We start from the raw sequence: 20,797 nt of genomic DNA on the forward strand, positions 1-20,797 counted from the left end.
CTTGTTAAATGATGATTCAATTTCTTCATAATTTTTGATTTATGAAAAAAATTACGTCTAATTTATCAATAATAAACGCTAAATGCAGATTTAGCGCCTTAGCTTATCGTCCTAATTTGTATACGATCTCTAATTAGTAAAAGTGAGTAGGTCATAACTCTTTTCATGCATGATAATATATATTTATTCACAGTTTATGTACTCAAGTGTCATATGCAATTTATACACTGATTAAAATACGCAACAATAAACTTATTTTTCGTATACTGATGACCTTCTTTCGGATTTTGACAAAGGCATAAAGTAGTGTTTGCAAACACAGGTGCATTTTCTATACCCTCGCTCTCATATTTCAATGAGTTGGCAATTCAACTCGAAAAGAGATCTGTGCCAGCAACGGCTTCACATGGGATATACTAAAGATTAAATTAATTTCCTTTCCAATACCTAAGTTAAAACAAACCTAAATAAATCATAAAACGGTAATATAATTCCCAAATATCCTGATTGATTTCATAATCGTTAGCGCTGTTATACACGAAGAAAATTAAGAATAAGCTTGTTAACCAAAATGTATTAACACATGACATATTACATAAATAATTGCAATGTTAATAACTAAAAATAAGACTTGTTATCTTCCCGAGAAATTAAAATGACAGTGATAACAGAATCAAAATCCATCAAACTATTAAAATCACGATCGTAGTATTGGTTTGATTTTTCATTTTATTTCATTCAAAATCAAATAGCTACACTTTTACAATTAAGTACTTTTGAATCGTCGTTTTACATTTTATATTAATGTAAAGCTACTACCGGTTCAGACTTCTACCAAGAAGAATCGGTAACAAACAGTAGTATCTTAGAAAAATATATTATATTATATTTTTTAAAGTTATTCGAAATTAAACTTACTTAATGTTAATAGATATGTGGCAAACCATATTAATCTCCGTCTGCACTTAGATGACATGCGCAGAAATGTTATCACTATGTCTACTTGACCCGTATATTATCATAGTTGAGTTAGGCACTGGCAGGACGACTCGTATCACGAAATACTCTAATAATATGATTTCCGAAACAAGTGACTTTATAAACACTTTAAATTTGATATAGTGTCAGTTCTAAGTGAAGTGAATTGTGAATTAGGAAAAAAAGACTAAAACATAAAAATGAAATTTTTAATTGTGATGAAATTAGTACTATTTTTCTCGTCGAATAATTTTGTCCTCGGTGAGTTTTGAATTTGTTATACCGGCTGAGTAAATATGAAGATGGTATCGATGAAGGCTGTTTTGTATTGAACGAACGATAAAGAAATGTATTCGTCAAATAAAAAAAAGAAATCCACGCATTTGATTCTATATTAAGTATACTTAAACTTAATTCACATAACAAGGGTAGTACAATTTACAGAGTATATTGAAAAAAAACCTCAGTATTTTCTATTCAATTATTATATAAATTGTTATTCCACATACCTTTAAAATGGATTCTTTAAAACATCTTTTATTATTGAATGTAAAAATATAATAAATTGACTACTGTGTTTGGTTTTAATTTAGTTAAATAATAAAATATAAATCTGGTCCTTGTTAAAGTCTGACTTTTCTATGGTAAAAAAAATAATGTTTATGTAGTGGATATTTAAAATTTAAAAATACTACATGACTATTTAAATTCCATGCGATGAAAAATAAAACTGAATATATTATATAACTCCAATATTTAATAATAATCACACCGCAGTCGTGGCATTTTTAATATTACAATTGTTTTGAGAAAGCAGACATAAGTCTAAAGATTTTTTAATAATGCTTAGAAAACGCTATTAACCGATGTGAATAACTTTTTATATACATATACATTACAGAAAAAAAAGTTACATCTTCGAAACTAGAATTACTATTTTGTAAGAACTCACTTCATTACTCACCAGTGAATTGTTGACAACCGACTTATGGTGATAATTTTTTATGATGCGTGTATTCTTGAAATGTTAAAATGAATTTGGTAAATATCTCGTCTGCAGTGAATTTCCTGTTCTTACAAAATAGAGCCCCACAGACTAAGGTTGTTCATTTTCTGGTTAAAAATAATTTGTTGGAAATAAATATGCAATATACTATTGATTTCGATCAGACTCCATATTCCAGAAACGAGGCAGAAGTAAGTTGAAAAAACTTAATGACCCACTCCTAGTCAAAAAGGTCTTCACCTCTTAAGAAGCAATTTATACATTTCACCACGCTACTTAAATGCATACATTGAATACTCGAATTGATTTATAACCCAAAAATTGAACAAATGAAAACGCACTGCTTGTTCAGATGTGAACCGACGATCTTCGATTAAGATTCCCGTGTTCTATCCACTGGGCTATCTCGGCTTTGAGTTACGCGATAGAACACGTGAATCCATATTAACCGTTAGTATTAAGTTTCGAAGAACAGATTATAGATTAGGCACATTGTGTTTAGATATTAGATATCGAGTTACGCTAACATTGCTTATAACAGAACTGGATCCCTTCAAAACAATATAATATGCTAAGTTTGTCGAGGCAAGCTTGTTCTGTGCTAATAAATGTTATGAAACCTAAGCAAAGGGCAAGACTATATTATAAATTAAACGATTAATGAATGTAATAAAAAAGATATTTAATGAGGGCGTAATAGAGTGCAATTTTAGGTCACGGATTGTATCTTTGACATGTATTAAATATTTTTTTAAATTAATCATGACGTCATTCGATGATCAAAATGGCAACTCTGACGTGCTTGTAATATAAATGTATACCTTCTCGGGGCGTCCTTAAGGTATAAATAGACATGACTGTAATAGGAAAGATTGTGTTTATCCCGATCCCCGGCGTTAATAGTGCATTATAAATATTATGTACGTACCTAAAACGAGAGGTCGACGAGATTATCTGTAATTGTAAACAAATTGATAAGCATGAACTGCTTTTCAAGTATTTCTTGTCAGTTATATTTGTGAAAATATTTAGATATTTAAATAGGTTTATTGTTTTTAACGATTTCACGATTATAGCTTGCAGATTATAGTCTGTGTTAGATTTATCTGTTACATCTTTATAAGGAGATATGGATTGAAAAAAGGATTTATATATTTTTTTATATCGAAAGTTACTTAATAAAATACTTATTGACTGACAACGCAGAACCTAAATCTTTGATGTTTTGGCTTCTGTTTATAAGTGAAAGTAAGTATTGTCGTTAATGCAAATTTATTCTTTAAATAAAACCCCCTTTCTTTAAAATGAGGTTCAAAAGTTCGAAGTTTTTATTTTGTAAGCCTTTTTAAAGTACGTGGAAGTTTGACTTTAGTTGACTTTACTGAAACTAATGTCACACTGCTTCCTTATATTATTATAATAAGGAGAGGGCTTGAAGCTTATACCGGTATGATGCTCCTCTATGAATTAGGTATATTTTAAATTACAGCGCGATACGAATTATAAACATGAATTCGTCATGTGAAAGCGCTGTGGTACCCGTCCGAAATTTTAACCCGTTATTTTCGTTAGAATTTACAAGTACCATCCTTTTTGAGTCGAGAATTGAGCAAAAATTATTATCTATATAGTAATGTAATTAATTGTAGTTTCAACTGTTTCCGCTCCTGATACTTAAACAAATATCTTAGTATAGTATTCATTCGGCATTCCACATTTACACACGCGATGTAAGCAAATTTTCTTACATTATCTGTTAAAAGGACTACTAGTAAGTTCAAAGAGTAATTTTTATCTACTAAAAACACGTTGACAAACTAATTTATTATTATGTATGCTATGTTTTGATAAGGATTATCACAGAGTAATTTAACATTAATAGAATTGAATTTATTTATTTATAAAACTTTTGCCGTCGTTGGCCTGCAATCAATTTCGTCAAGACTGATAATATTTTTCATAGATCACTTTGCTCAGTAATAAAATGGGTAGTTAAAAAGTATAACAATAATATTTAAAATATAAGAAAATTGTAAACAATTATATAATAAGAAAAAACAATGCGCTCAGTTTTTTTCGTACGTTCTTGAGAAGAAGTTAAGTTATTAAATTATGGATGTAATATAAAAAAATATCCCAACCTACTCTAATATAAACCATGGACACTAAGACGCTATTTATCAAATCATTTTGAATTGTGCAGCTTAAAGATAAAAATGAATTGTTGTAGATAAAGTATATTAGGAATATTAAATATTGTCTATAAATAATTTATAAACACTTATATTTATACTTATATTATAAAGCTAGACATTTTTCATAGGTTACTACCGATCTACGAGACCAAATTAAAAAAAAAATGGCTATTTATTGGTTCGTAACCATGGGGTCCGAGCAGTGTCGTGAACGCAGGTGAAACTGCATGAAGCAGCTAGTGCAGTAAAAGTATGGATCGGGTTCTAATGTGAAGTCAGAGCTCATTGAAGTATATAAGATAATCACAGGTCACCTACAATATCTAGAACGGACTTTATACGACTGATTCATTATCTTAAATGTTTCTATACTCCTACACCTGCCTGTAGTTAGTCTTAGTTTAGACATGGTACCTACTGAAATGAAAATATATATTTATATAGTTATATATATTTTTTTTATGAAAGTTTTACTTTTGACCTATTAAAATATTTATATTTTTTTTTATAGAATAGGAAGGCGGACGAGCATATGGGCCACCTGATGGTAAGTGGTCACCAACGCCCATAGACATTGGCATTATAAGAAATGTTAACCATCGCTTACATCGCCAATGCGCCACCAACCTTGGGAACTAAGATGTTATGTTCCTTGTGCTTGTAATTACACTGGCTCACTCACCCTTCAAACCGGAACACAACAATACCACGTACTGCTGTTTTGCGGTAGAATATCTGATGAGTGGGTGGTACCTACCCAGACGAGCTTGCGCAAAGCTCTACCACCAGTAAAATATTAGATAGAAGTCGTTATATGTGTATAGATAATATTGCAAAAAACACGTAAAGTCGTTTGTCCCGCACCTCAACTCTTTCTGGTCCGGTCTCTGGTCTCCAGTATTACATATTTTTTAAATTTATACAATTAAGACTTAAAATAAATGATAAACTTGATGTTCGATCAAACCGAATTCGGTCACGGCGGCCAATCTCGAGAGAAATTTGCCCACTGCGCAGGACATATTATAGTGCAGGTGTGTGTACAAACACAGGTGTACTCTCTATTCCCTAACTCTCATAATCCAGACACGACCGGGAACAGTTCAGGCGCGGGTCAAAGGCCTTTACGTGCTTACGACCTCGGGTTGCTTCTGAGAGTTTTCTTCAGAAAAACCCAATAATTTTTCATTGGCCCGAATAGGGATTGAACCCAGGAATTCGGTCTTATATTAAAGTTAAAATCTTTATTCTTTTGTTAAAAGTTTTACAATAGCAATCACTAACAAGCCGCAGTGAAACAACATTGTGAAATAAGTTTCCGATCCCCTTTTTTGTCCTTTACGTATGTGTAGGACCAATAGATGATATACTTTTTATCTATTCTATTCGTCAGCAAACTATAATCAGAAAACGATGTACAGAGTTATTCCTTATCAACGATTTTATTACAGAATAATTGTAAAGTAATTAAGAAGTTGATTTATTAGGAAAATATTAATAGTTCACTAATTGCTGTCCAATTTAATGTATTTGCAAGCTGGATAATCTAGCCGCAAATTATACGTGAAATTTACATTGTCATTATTTGTTTAGTGTGTGACAATAAAAAAGGTACCTTCTTTATTTATTTCTATATAACTCCTGTTAATTTTAGCCTTTAGTTTTTGGTGCCGATGGAGTGATATTTTTCGTCATGTTTTACGAATCTATACAGGCCGGCATAGATGACATCCATTTTAGTCTCCAAATTATTATCATCAGACAATTATTGACATTGATTTTGTTTTCTGTTACGATGTGAAATTTGAGAAATTTCATTTATAGAAAATCAGTAAAATCCTAATAAACTATTAAATCTGTATAGGTCTCACGTCAGAAGAAATTACTGAAGTGACAGAAACGTGCTGCACACATGGCGAGACGTTTGCACTGACGTCATCGAGCAAGGATTGTTCTGGTGTGGGCCTACCTGACGATTTGGACCCGGAGCACAAGGAAATCTGCCTCTCATCTGTCACGAGCTGTTGCGAGCAGCAGTTCCAGTTAGTGCCTTTTAAAAATAAACTTTATTGTAGTTAGTTAGTAGTAGATCATTAATCTTTTAAATATTTTCTTTCTTAGCTTATAAAGATTAAGTATCTTTATAATACACAATATATAAAGTATTTTATGTAGCATTACAGTTTTATATTTTATGTTGGTTTGTTTTGACTGCATATGTTTTTTTTAATTCATTTTAAATTTTTTTAAAATGATAAGATAATTTTATACATTATGTACTTGTAACTTATACAATTTTAGTTTATTATTTATATAATACTATAAATAATAAACTAAAATTGCTTAAGTTACAGTACGTACCATGGAGGGTAGGGGTATCCAGGACTATATCTGTGTATGAAAATGTGTCCGCCGAAATGCATTAAGTTAGGGTGGCGCTACAACAGCATCGGAGCAAATTTTAAAAACAGCGCCATAAGTTATAATAGTCTGCACTAATATTTTAAAGAGGTAAAGTTTGTGAGGTTGTAGGGGGCAATTTCTGAATCCACTGAACCGATTTTGAAAATTCTTTTACCGATAGAAAGCCACATTTTTTGTGAGTGTATGACACTATATATTTACCCGAAAAATAAAACGACTTTTTCGTGGTAGTCGGGTTTGCAAAATAAGTCAAAGAAGTTGCATAGTTTAAGAGATAATATCAAATACGCGAGACAATTTTATTAATGTTCGGCTATGGCGACTTTTGGCATTTAAGAAAAAAATCATAGCACTCAGTACTAACAGACCCACACTCGTAATTTCACCACAAATAAAAATATTTATCGCCCAACGAAGTAGGCAAGGGTTAGCTAGTAAATAAGGAAATTATTATTTTTCTAAAAGTAGTAGTTAAAAAGTCACTAAACGTATTTAGAATTCACAAAATGTAATTCACTCCACGTTATCTCACAGCAGTTATTTCAGGTTATGCTTACAAAATTATTATGGACTACGTAAATAATTGAAGTTTTGTATACTGTACTATCACTAACTACTGTAACAATTAATAACATCTTTTTTAATACGGAACACTCAATCTTTTTACAACGGTTTATATCTACGGTAGCGCCATGCTGGAAGGTTTTTGAACTGTTACTTAAAGTTGGACACTTTCAGTTTGTACCTCATATAAGATAGTCTTCCTTAGCTCTACCTTCCATAGTACGTAAATTAAAAAACTGTATACTGTTCACAGACTAAATGACGAATGTGCTGCTGGAATAAAATTAGCAGCTTTAAAGCAATGTATGGTTCCAAAAAGTGATATTGGGAAGGTATGCATTAATTTTTTTTTATTTTTTTTTTAAATATATATACCCCGAAACACGGTCTAAAATGCCTCAAATTAGGAATGTTATTCAAATGTGTTCCTGTAAATGTACATATCATCAATCCTCTCTTTATTTGTTCATATTTTGTTCCTTTCCAAAAATTATATGTAATTCATAATATTTTTTTTAAAAAGAATAACTAGTTTGAACGAAGTAACGAAGTTTTTAAACTTTATTGTCTCGGTAGTTTATTATTTTAATATTTCAGGAAAACCTTTCTATGTTCTCTATGTTTATTAAATATTGTAAATATTCCAATAAGAATAACAGACAACAATTATTATTTTAAGTGTTACTACTATTTAGTTAACTTATTCACATTTGAAAATATTTTATGGAAATTATTCATAAGCCCGCTTGGGTAGTTACCATTTACTCATATTTCATTCTACCGCTAAACAGCACTATTTATAATTGCTTCTTTGCGGTTTGAAGGGCGAGTGAGCCAGTGCTCAAGGACAGTTACAGGCACAAGTGACATAATTTCTTAGTTCCCAAGGTTGGTGGCGTACTGGCGATGTAAGGAATGATCAATATTTTGTACTTACAGGTCAGGTGGATCATTTGCCAGTCTGCTTACCTATTATATAAAATTAAAATAAAACATTAATAAAAAGCTAAAAGTTGAGTCATAATTAAATGAAATTTTAGTTTAGCTGGAAGCTATTTGTTTTCAAGTTTTTTAAAGAATATAATATTTTATTTTCAGACATGTTGCGAAGAATGTAAAATTGGTAGACTGACTGGCGAGTCACAAGGGAAGATGGGATGTGGGGAACTAAGTGATGACTTCTTTAGTCCCGCCAGTGCATTGAGGAAGAAGGCCTACTATCAATGTTGCATGGTACGTCAGGAGTCTAGTGGCTTTCTCTCCTAATTTTATATTTAAAAAGATATATAAAATTGTCTTAAAATAAAATGTATTAAATTATTAAGCAAAAATAACAATCACTATTGAAATGTTGAAACTGGATTTTTAGACTATAATACTATTGTCGAATTTTCCGTAATCGGATTATGAGAGAAAGGGTGAAAGAGTGCTCTTAAGTGTGCTTTATTCACTTACTCTTATAATGCGTCTCTGTACACATTAAGTTATGATCTACTCCGTTGGTTAGTCTCCTGTGAGCCCGTGGTCGAAATCGGTTATTTAAATGATAAAACTTTTCATTAGGATGCTTCAGAAGAACTAGAGACGACAACAGAAAAGAAAGAAACAACTACAACTGAAAAACCTAAAGAGAAATGTAAGGCTAATTCTTGTGATCATATTTGTACGGATGACGATGGCAAGTTGCGGTGTGATTGCCGAGAAGGCTTTAGACTTCAACCCGATAAAAAGTCGTGTAAAGGTATCTTCGAATTTACAATTGGTTGTGTCTGTTCAATAATATTTACGTGAGTTATTAAGGTAAGTGAGGTACTAACAAAGGGCTTGAATCATTGGGTGGCGGTAATTATCACGTCTTTTACAAGATTATAGAAATAAGTCATTTAAAACTAGATTACCTCTTCGAAAAGTTTATCGTGTATAGAATTATTTTTTTGTGAATTATGTGGATGTATAATCATACAATATATTGCCAGGTCCGCAAGCACATTGACACTTGAAGCTAGTACCATCAGCGCTATAACCTCAGAAGGAAGATATAAATGACAAACATTTTTGTTATATGTTGGTGTCTTGTAGTTTCCACAGACGTGTCCTTATCTTTGTTGTAACCTATGGGTTTATAGTATCTGCATGTCTTCATTTCCGGCATTATAATTAAAATTTTTGGATTGCATTTTTTTATGGTTATTTTGTTTACATCTTGTTTTGATTCTTACTTGTTGTTGTCAATTGATATTTGAGGGATTCTTTAACTGGTCTGGAAGGTACTCGAGCAGTCCATATATAATGGGCTCGTTTCCATTATGGATCACCATTGTTAGGTTATAGTCCAGAATCTTTTGCCTTTCATCCTTGGTGCTCTAATCACCAGTTTCAACGCCGCGTCGTCACTGATTTTCTTTTTGCAATTTAACTAACTATTTAAAAATACGTATTTAATGTCATTGGATTATGGATGAATCGATGACGTACATTTAATTAACTGTAGTATCAGGCGGGCTAGATTTTTTATTTCGAAAGACGTTAGCTCTGTGTATATCCTACCTTAAATGGAGAATGTTTTTTTACAAATTATTAGCCATGGTGACAGTCCAGCATCTATCGTCATCTGCGGACCTTTCGCTACAGAACTACATATAATTAATACTAGATATTTGCATCTGTCTGATGTAAGTGTATCGTTGTTCTTCTCTCCTTTTTCCCTTTAAATTACCTCGTGACGTTTAGACTAAATGTTGAGTATACGGCCTTTCAAATGTCAAGAATATGTACTAGCACATAAGTACGACATTTAATGTTGATTATCAATTTCTAGATATAAACGAATGCGCTGAAGCTATAGATGATCTCTGTACGGCTAAAGACACGGTCTGCCATAACACTGAAGGTTCATTTAAGTGCGTTCCTCTAAAGAAAAGAGATGTCAGTTTGAGTTGTCCTCCTGGATTTAAACGGAATGTAATCAATCAAGTTTGTGATGGTAAGCTTAATAAATTAAACTTAAAAACGATTTTTAAAAATATATTATATGTATACAATATATATATATATATATATATATATATATATATATATATATATATATATATATTTATATACAAAAAATAATAATTTGCCGTTGGCCGTTGTTCCTTCGTTTGGAATTCCTTCGTATGAAATCAGATACTATAAAAATATAATGTTATTGGAACTAAACTAACACGTAAAATTAAAACTGCGTAATATACCTGGAAGAGTTCTAATTCAGCTTACAAGATTTGACCTAAAAAAACTAATAAACATTGCAAGTTAAATTAAAGCTTATAAAAAATTACTTAAAGCAGCTACAAACGGAATAATATTAGTTACTGATGACATTTTCTATTTCAGATATTAATGAATGTCGTCTCCCAAAGCCGCCTTGTCCAAAATATTTGTGTGAGAATACGATAGGTGGTTACAAATGCGCTGGGAAGCCTGGGAAACCTTTCAGTGAGGATGCTACTAAACCTACTCCAGAATCCGGTGCAGCTACAACATCACGCGCTAAGGTTGACATTTGTCCTATAGGATTCAGAGCTGGTCCTGACGATGAGTGTTTAGGTATAAATATTTTAAATGCAATTAAAAACTGTTTAAATGAAATTGCAAATCTGTTGCGATTGTGAAGTTGTAATTGTTTTAATTTCTTTGGATGTAGCAATATGTGATATGTACATATATTTTATTTTTTAATTTATTGAAATCAATGGTTGTAATAAATTATATATAAATGTAATGACAGATGACAGAATTTTTATCATTGATATATTTTCTATATATTTTATTGTTGTAACCAACAATGTTATCACAGTTTGTCATAAAAATTCATGTGTTAAGATTTGATCATTTTAGTTTTGGTCTTTGCTTAAAGTAAATTTGGTGTCAATCATCCATTATCTCGTAGAAAGAATTCATGCTATTCTCACAAGATAAAAATATTTCTTAACAGACATCGATGAGTGCGAGGAGACTTTGGACGACTGCCAGCGATTATCCCAGCACTGCATTAATTCTCACGGAAGCTATTTCTGCCAGGATCATGTTTCAAAACGATGCGCACCTGGCTTCAAGGTTAATTCGGTCACCGGTATTTGTGAAGGTATCTATTACAATACTTTAAACGTAAACAATGAGATGTAAGCATTCACTAACTGATCTATTCGCCCGTACAGTATTAATGCATCGTAGACCAAGCACGGCGTATTTTTATATGCGTTTATTTTAATATTTCGCAAAATTTACAACAACCGACTACATTTACATAATGAGCTATATCTCAAAAATGACATAAACACATACTATGCAGCTTTTGACCATTCACAAAACATGTAAAACCTAAAATAATATACCTATTTTCTTATTAATTAATGTAAAAAAGATTAGTAGTTATATTATTATCACTATACGTCTTTTGTTTTGTTTATTTAACAATTTATTATTAAAGTGTTAATTATGACAGAACTATCTTAGTAGGCGTAGACTACTACGTAGCCTTGTGGCGTTCCATACTATTTCATTACAATATATATATATATATATATATATATATATATATATATATATTTTGTTATATATATTTATATATATATATATAGAGAATAATATATATATATATATATATATATATATATAGAGAGAGAGAGAATTTACTACTTTTTGATGATTTTATATATTCTTAACAATAGTTTTTGCGGGAAACCGAAAAAAAAAAACAAATGAATAAACATTAAAAAACTTACCATAATATTACTTATCATAATATTAGTATGAATTAGAAAGAGAATAAGTATGTTTATGTGAAGACAATACATTCAATCGATTATTTTAAACAAGTGATAACAATGAAATACTACAAGAACGAGCTTAAAACGAATCGATATTTATGTGCAGATATTCATGTAAGTTATCATTTCCAGATATTGACGAATGTGAGGAAAGTTTAGAGGTTTGCAAAAGAAATGAGGTGTGTATCAATCTGCCCGGGGCGTATAACTGCAAATCTAAGATCAGCACATTACCAAAGTAATATTATTTTTATATCTATTATTTAAAAATCACCATTATAGACTAAGGTTTTTCCAATGACACGCCTCTTCGCTTGATTTTCAACTCTCAATTTTTTATCCGTTGCCAGCCACTTTGCGTAAATAGTCATTCCACATAGCTGTAGGGCGACCTACGCTACGCTTGCCAAGGCTTGGTCTCCACTCTAAAATATTCTGCGATCACCAACCCGCCTGCCCAGTGTGGTGATTTAAAAATATGAATAGTAAATTGTTCGTAAAGAACATTTACATTCTTCTCTGAAGGTAAAGGCTTGAAGCGTACTCCACCATGTCAGCATTTAACCAACATGCAGATTTCTTCATAATGTTTAGATAATTTCGATGGAAGCTCTTCGATTAAGATACAAGTTTTGTTACTGCTGTTCTAAAAATATTTATATACTTATGTTTATTAAATTGTCTATTCAGATTAGCGACTAAAACATGTCAAGAAGGAACACGTGTTCGCCCTGGTGGAACTATTTGTGAAGGTAATGTTTCTAGAACATTGTACAAATCGAAATATGTCATTACCTTGAGATATTTAAATATTTCCGTTTTCAGACATTGACGAATGCCGCGAAGGATCACACTTATGTGACCAGTTTCAAAATTGTATTAACACATTCGGAGGACATGAATGTCGCTGCAAAAATGGCTTTGAGTTAGACTCTACATCAGGATCCTGCGTTGGTTTGTAACAAATATTTAAAAATCTTTATAATATGCCGAAGCTAAGACTTCGAACACTACAACGATCACAGAGCTTTTATCAACTACCTGTCTAATTATCGTCAAAATTAATTAGGGAAAAAACTATTTATATTATATTTACTGCATTACTATTAGTGCCACATTAAGATGGCTCATAGATCTGGTAATCATAATTTTGCATTCACAGATGTCGACGAATGCGCTATGAAACTAGACAACTGTGCAGCTGGACACCATTGTTTGAATGTTTTGGGTTCTTTCACGTGTACGCGACGACCCATAACCACTAGCACCACAACAGCACTACCAGCTTATGAATACGAATATTACGATTTTGAGTGAGTGTGCCTTAAAATAGTGCCTTGTCTTTCATTACATTAAAAATGTTATTTTATCAGCACTCAATTATGCTACATTGACTGACGTATTCATTTGAATTAATTAACGAATCAATACTAGTTATTTTGTTTCATTTAAGGCTTCTTGCTTTTTTAATAGGGAAGAAACTACAGAAACATCTACATCTACTACCTCTTCTACTACAACACCGAGACCGACTACAACAAGCACTACAACACTACGACCAACTACTACGAGTACAACAACGACTACAACACTACGACCAACTACCACTAGTACAACAAGTACTACAACACCACGGCCAACTACTACTAGTACAACTACAACATTAAGACCAAACCCGCCTCCCAGAAGATATCCTCACTATCCGAGACCGAGCTTTCGAAGAACTACAACACCTGTTCCACCGTATAGAAGGCCAGATTACTATCCAAGAAGACCAGTAATTCCATTGTCTCCAACAGAGATAACAGTCAACAAATCGAGAGATCCAGTTACAATAGAAAAAGAAAAACAACCGGACGGTAGTTATTCTGTCAATACAAGCGACATACCCAAAGAAACATGGACTGTAGTTACTGGTAAAGAGAGTACTGATGATTTCGATCCAAACCGACTACATTGTCTTAATGGTTATGAGAGAAATGAACGCGGAGAATGCGTTGGTGAGATTCGTTTTTGTTTTGCTTTTATAAGATACACAATAATTAAAAAAATTGAAATTAAGTAATCAAATTACAATTGAGAATTGTCAATGTCAGGAAAGTTCAATTCATAATGTTAATTTTATTAACACATTTACAGATATCAATGAATGTAGAAGTAATAGGAACATCTGTGGAGTATCAGAAGTTTGTATCAATAGTCCTGGCGGCTACAAATGCGAGTGCAAACTTGGTTACAGCATCGACGATTTTGGAAAGTGTGTTTTCATAACACCTCCAACTACTCGCAAGCCTACTACGACTACAGAACGGACAACTCCTCGTGTTGATTCAACAGGTAGATAGAAAATTAAATAATTCGAGAGATCCGGTAACAATAAAAAGAGATAGACGGTATCTTCAATCAATCTGACGGTAGTTAATTTATCTAAAATTTATAGGGAAATTAGTAACTTATATGTACAATCAATCTGTAATACATTTTTTGCAATACAGCGTCTACTCCAGCAAGAACTCCAGACTGGTTACCATGGGCTCCTGGCCGTAATAATCCAACACAAAATTGTGAATTAGGACACATTTACAGCAGCACTCAAAAGAAATGTATTGGTACGTGAAGCAAGTGGGTAATTTTTAAGTAATAATTTCATCAATTAGAAAATGGACCTTTGTGGTCATTTGAAGTCAAGCTATAGGAAATTAATTAATCGACTAAAATATAGTCACGAATTTAGTTTTAATTTCCAGAAATATCGTTTCTTGTTGTGTATCCTTACTTAAACGAAAAATTTCTTTTTCATAGATATTGACGAATGTGCGACTGGTAGAGCAAGCTGTGCGCCCGAGGAAGATTGCATTAACACAGACGGTGGCTACAGTTGCGTTTGCGGTCTGCGCTGCAGGGCCAACTCAGCTACACCTACTTATAGTAAGTCTAATTTTACACTGAATTCAAAGAATTTTAACGTCATAAAACAGTTTTAATACAAATCTTACAATTTCAAATGTATATTACAATGCAATCGCCCGAGAAGTCCAGACCTACGTCGTAGTATTAAGGCAGAGTTTTTTCTGCGCAATCTGTAAACTAATATGTAAGAATTATTATTTGGCTGTTTCACAACTCGAGTCACGGTATTTTTGAAGCATTTATGTAGCAGAAAAGGTGCATAAAAGTGCCTCGTAAACACATAAAACTTTGATAAATGATCTTTTTTCCATTACTTACTTCCTACATTACTAGGAATTACGTTAATCTATGTCAATAGATTTTTTATAAAATTTGTATTCATATTAATTGATTTATTTTATTCCCTTTTTAATTGAAAGTAATTTAATCAATTATTTTGTTCATTGCAACATCCTTAAAAATGGGGATATATAAATAATCTCCTTAAAACTTATTATCTTTTAAAGCCTACAGAGAGACTCCACCACCTTACACGCCGGATTCAACAATTATAACAGTCGGGGCACAGTACGGCCAAAGAGGAACCCACTACATGAGGCCAACGTACACGCGTTTGCAAGAGACGGGCTCGGTGGTGACCACTTGCCCATGGGGCTACAAACTCACTCCAGATAGAGTATGTGTTGGTAAGATATTGTTTTAGAATTGAAATACATAATCAGCGTTTTTTGTTTCCAGTTACAATTTGTTGTATCTTTAAAAAAACCTTTTTAAAAATGAATATACACCCAAGATATACGTTAACAACATGTAAAATTATCCTACATAATGGGTCTTTGTGTAACGACAATTGATGATGATGATGATGACGATGACGATGATGATGATGATAATGACGATGATGTCCTCCAGACCGATTTCGGCCACGGCGGCCAATCTCAAGAGATATTAGCCAACTGCGCAGGAGATATTATAGTGCACAAGTGTGTGCGCAAACACAGGTGCACTCTCTATTCCCTAACTCTTATATTCCGATGGGACGGCAATCCGACACCATCGGAAAGAGTTCAGGCGCAGGACCTTACCAGGGCTTTACGTGCTTTCCGAGGCACGGGAGTGTACACACTTCCAACTTCCAGACTGCTACTGAGAAATTTCTGACAGAAAAACCCAATAACTTTTTATTGGCGTGACCTGGGAATTGAACCCAGGACCTTTGCGTCTGCGGCCTTTCATCAAGCCACTAGACCAACGAGGCAGTCAAAAGACAATTATTAATTAAGTGTAGAACATTATGCAAATAATAGGTTTATAATTTAATTAGTACAGTCGCTGTAATAAGCGATTTAATAGTGATAGCCTTCACGAATCTGTCTATTTGCAATCCGTTTACTAAAATATATATAATGCTGATACATATATAATATAAACATAATGACATAAATAATTAATCCTTATAACAATTAGATATTGACGAATGTGAACGCAACGTTTCCGAATGTGGACCGCAACAGCGTTGTGAAAACTTTTACGGAGGATATTCTTGTCAGTGTCCGCCCGGACACAGGAACATTGGCAAGGACTGTGAAGATATTGACGAATGCAGTTATGGCAATGTAAGATTATAAAATAATTTAAAGTTAATTAATAGTCTTCATCGACTCATGATCACTGATGATGCACGTGGTTCTTGTCCGAATCGGGTACAAATCTTATAAATTGTCTCGTGTTCAGCGGTGAAGGAAAACATCGTTAAAAAAACTACACATAGTGGATGAAATTTTGTCAGATGTTTATTTATTTCAACCCCGCAGAGGACCAGCATTGTGGAATACCCTTCTTTGAGGTTTTAACAGTGTCACTTTACCAAAGCAGCAGCTTCTTGCGCAGACGTGGCCAATTCTTTACTAATTAAAGTTGGGCTACACATTCTAAAATTTTAAAACGTGAAATAAATACTTCAATAACAAAACATCAAAATAAGAATATGCATAATGGTAGTCTATTGTTTTAGATATGTTCGTACAACGCTCGCTGCGTGAACACAATTGGTTCGTACCGGTGCGAATGTTCGGACGGGTTCCGTAACGCTCCAACCAATGACAAGGTGTGTGTGGATGTAGATGAGTGCGTCGATACGCCTTCACTTTGCGAACACAGCTGTGCCAACGCCTGGGGGGGCTACCGGTGCTATTGCAATCGAGGATATAGGCTGAATAATGATAACAGGTGTGGTATATGATACTTTTAACCTATTTAATTATTTTTTGTTAAGAATAACATCTGGTGTTATGCTTATTTTTTATGGATTGTTTTGTAGATAATTTCTAAAAATATCGAATATATTGGAATTTCACTATAGTTAAAAAAAGGATACATATGCCTACGTAATCATATGTTTGACAAATAAACCTTTATAAATTTGAACTATATATATATCGAATAACGTATCAGAGTATTCTTGAAAAGTCATTAAAACTCATTTTATGAAGGAATATAAGTTAATAGGCCGTCTATTATGTATATTTTGCTATATAATATCAAACGTATGTTTTTCGTAATATAACAGGACGTGTGTGGACATAGACGAATGTGAAGAGTGGGGTCGCGCTCGGTCCCGTGGTCGGCTGTGCGGTGGTCGTTGTGTCAACGCGCCCGGCTCCTACCGCTGCGACTGTCCACAAGGATACCGCCTCGGGGAAGACAAGCGAACGTGCATAGGTTCGGAACAGTGTGCTTCTTTAAATTGTATCGCTTACTTTGTCTTTCAGATGGTTTAAAAAATATTCCACCTGACGGAAAGTAGTCTTCACCGCCTTGCTTTTTAACATTAAAAGAAATATAATCTATTCCTTCTTCTTCGTCGTAAGTCTTCAATGCGCCGCTAATCATGGGATCTTAGATGTTACGGTCTTTGATTACATTAGAACCTTTACACAGAAATTCAAAGTGTTGATGTTTGGTTGTATGAATTATGTGTGCGTGAATTTTGGACAAGTCAATCAATATCAAAATATATTCAACTGCGCAGGTACTATAATAGTTATCAGATACGCAAATACACATGCATATTATCCCTTACTGTCATAATGAGAGAGATTAGGATAAAATATCAGAAAACTTTGTGTCGTTTTTGTGGATATAAATTTTCCTTATTAAGATGTAAGTAGCAAGAAAACGTTTATGGTTAACAGATATCGATGAATGCGAGTCGGGTGAGGCGCGCTGTGGGCAAGGGGATGGCGAAGTGTGCCAGAACACTCGTGGCGGGTATCACTGTCATCATATTGACTGTCCACCCGGCTATCAGCTTGAAGGAAAACAGTATGTACAATTTGTTTATATTACTCATCATGTTATCATTCACTAGCCAACCCATCACCCATGTAGTTGTGCGGCGCAGTGTTTTATAATACTGAAAGTCTTTTAAGGCTTTATTATTCTGACACCGACCTCCTTGGCAATAATATTGCCAGTGGGGCTAATTTCCTACCATCATGATTTCATGCGGGTTGAAAGTTAAGCGCTTCATACGACATCCACGAGTTCAGATGGGTTGGCTCCGGAACCGTTACGGCAAATTTTGTTCATATTACAATTATGCAATTTTTTCCAATTCCTTCAGATCAAACCTACATATACTAAAGACTTAATAAATTTTGTGACCAAAATTTTTTCATTCTTAGTTATAAATTTTCTTTTATTATTTTTAATTTTGAAGAAAATAAAATATTTATATCGATAATCATTTTCCCAGCAAATGTACGCGTATCCAGCGTTCATGTCCAATATCAGATTGGGGATGTCTCCATCAGCCCAGCACCTACAGTTACAATTTTATCACTTTTGTATCCAAACTATTTCTACCAATGGGCAGAGTAAGTATATCTACTAATTTACCCAAAAATATAACTTTAGTTTTGGAACTAACCTGATGTGACCAATTTTTGTACTTCAATATATTAAAACGTTTTATGATACTCAGAATTGGCTTCTATTTGAAGACGATGGTCAATTTCAGACGCGTACTATGAAAATTATTTCAATAAATTTGTTTTACAGTAGTTTTTCATGAATAAATCAGTAAGACAAAATTAGGGAGAGTAGATCAAATCGTAGACAGACCGATTTTATTTTAGAGAATGATAATGTGCATTATAATATACAGGTGGACCTATTTTCAATGCAAGGGCCAGGCTGGCTCGACTCGGTGGTCAATTTCGAAATGCGTCTACTGAACGTGAAAGCGGCGCCCGGTGTCGAGCCTGCGGATATCAGTTGTTTTGGGTATGTCGCTTTTATTACATATGTAATGTATTCAAAAAATATCCAATTATATAGTCTGCAAGTGAATTTGTTTAACATCATTACATTTTGCTTTTAAACGTTTCTACTACACTAATTTACTCTTTTGATAATAAATAAGTTTAGTAAATAGCTTTCTAGAATTAAAATAAATCTGTAGCAATATCGGTAAAGTTACTCCTGTAGGAAGGAGTAGAAAAGAGAATATAATGGCTATTTCTAGAGATATTTCTGTTATAAGTTAGTCTTCATGGTTTCCAGCATGCGACCCACAGCTAACGTCTGCGTGGTATCCCTCCAATGTTCCCTCGCCGGGCCGCAGGTGGCGGAGCTTGAGCTAACGATGTCTCTTTACCAACGCGCACAGTACGCCGGCAGCGCTGTAGCGAGGCTCATAGTTATTGTATCCGAATATGAATACTAGTTAAGGAAATACATGTACAGTTTTTAACAATAAATCATAATTTAAATAATATTCGATTAATTTTTAATTTCTCTTGCTAATTTGAAACGTTTTAGATAAAAATGTAGACGTACTTACCAAATTGCTTAAAATAATTTTTAGAGATTAGAATATTGTAATTGTATTTAAAAATGAAAATATGTGGCATCTTTTGGCTGATACCATTAATAAATATAATGGCGATACCATTCAATATTTAATTTACTTAGGTAATTACGTGAAATTACCAGCTGTGCTTCTTTAAGAGCAAAACAATATATATTTAAAGATACGATACCGACAGTAGAATGTTTTTTGTACCTACTAATATTTAAAAACTCCCATTGATATATCTATGTAATTAATTTTGTAAATATAAATTTTTAGAAGAAAGCCATGAAGCATGTTTTAAGCACACTCAACTATTGCGCGATTGAGATGTTAATTAATATATTATTAGATAAAAATTCAGCTATTGATCCCTATTCGACGATTTTCATTATAATTAGCTGTACTTGTAAAAAATGTTTTAATTCAAAGTCAAAAATCTTTATTCAATATAGAAGCGTAAAACTTATTAGTTGTCGTAAATCTACCTAATTAAGGGTTGAATGAGAGGTTGAAGAATTTTGTTCGAAAAAATTTAAGGTTTTATACAAACGTTATGTACGGTTAGATATTAAAATGACATATTTGATAAAGCAGTTTTAAGGATGTATGAAAAATCGTACCTAGCATGATGAAATGAAACAGATGAAACTTAATCTACTTTAAGATTACTTAATTTTATTGTATTAGAATATTTCAATTTCATAATGTAAATTAATATTTATTGTTACAACGTTATAATAAATTTTTACAAAAACCAACTTATTCTTTTTTATTGCTACACGTCTATAGTACTGAAGTTATCGTACTTTACAAAGATTAATTTTGAAAGGTTAAGTATTTGAACTAAGATAACACGATGTTTATATTTAAATGTCGTTCTTATAATAAATATCCGCTACTACTAAAATTCTTAGGTCACTGAGCTCTTTTATTCGTCATCATTTTATTGTTACTAGCTACTTAGACTTGTAGGTACATATATACTAACATAAATATTTGTTTTGTTTAATAATTTTTACTAACAATATCTGAGATCAAGGAATGATAAATGTGA

The 20,797-nt window shown here is 32.7% G+C and overlaps 1 protein-coding gene across 3 annotated transcripts; it reads left to right on the forward strand.

Moving 5' to 3' along the window:
* The first annotated feature begins 1,011 nt into the window (after window positions 1-1,011).
* LOC126777834 (fibulin-2-like) lies at window positions 1,012-20,501 on the forward strand. 3 transcript variants are annotated; one of them, XM_050501037.1, is made up of 24 exons: window positions 1,012-1,239; window positions 6,044-6,221; window positions 7,421-7,499; window positions 8,266-8,400; window positions 8,731-8,908; window positions 9,986-10,150; window positions 10,540-10,752; window positions 11,141-11,290; window positions 12,108-12,213; window positions 12,666-12,727; window positions 12,801-12,929; window positions 13,138-13,288; window positions 13,449-13,975; window positions 14,115-14,312; window positions 14,471-14,584; window positions 14,778-14,903; window positions 15,392-15,571; window positions 16,353-16,501; window positions 16,900-17,114; window positions 17,455-17,606; window positions 18,080-18,209; window positions 18,643-18,763; window positions 19,054-19,172; window positions 19,452-20,501. In XM_050501037.1, the coding sequence occupies exons 1-24, from the start codon at window positions 1,179-1,181 to the stop codon at window positions 19,612-19,614; spliced, it is 3,801 nt and encodes a 1,266-aa protein (XP_050356994.1). In that variant the 5' UTR covers window positions 1,012-1,178; the 3' UTR covers window positions 19,615-20,501. The 3 variants fall into 3 exon arrangements, with proteins under 3 accessions (XP_050356994.1, XP_050356996.1, XP_050356997.1); XM_050501039.1 differs by having other exon boundaries at window positions 8,731-8,803; XM_050501040.1 differs by lacking the exon at window positions 19,452-20,501 and adding an exon at window positions 19,227-19,262 and having other exon boundaries at window positions 19,054-19,194.
* Window positions 20,502-20,797: the final 296 nt, after the last annotated feature.

The sequence above is a fragment of the Nymphalis io genome, chromosome 24 (genome assembly GCF_905147045.1).
Source record: "Nymphalis io chromosome 24, ilAglIoxx1.1, whole genome shotgun sequence".
NCBI classification, from domain to species: domain Eukaryota; kingdom Metazoa; phylum Arthropoda; class Insecta; order Lepidoptera; family Nymphalidae; genus Nymphalis; species Nymphalis io.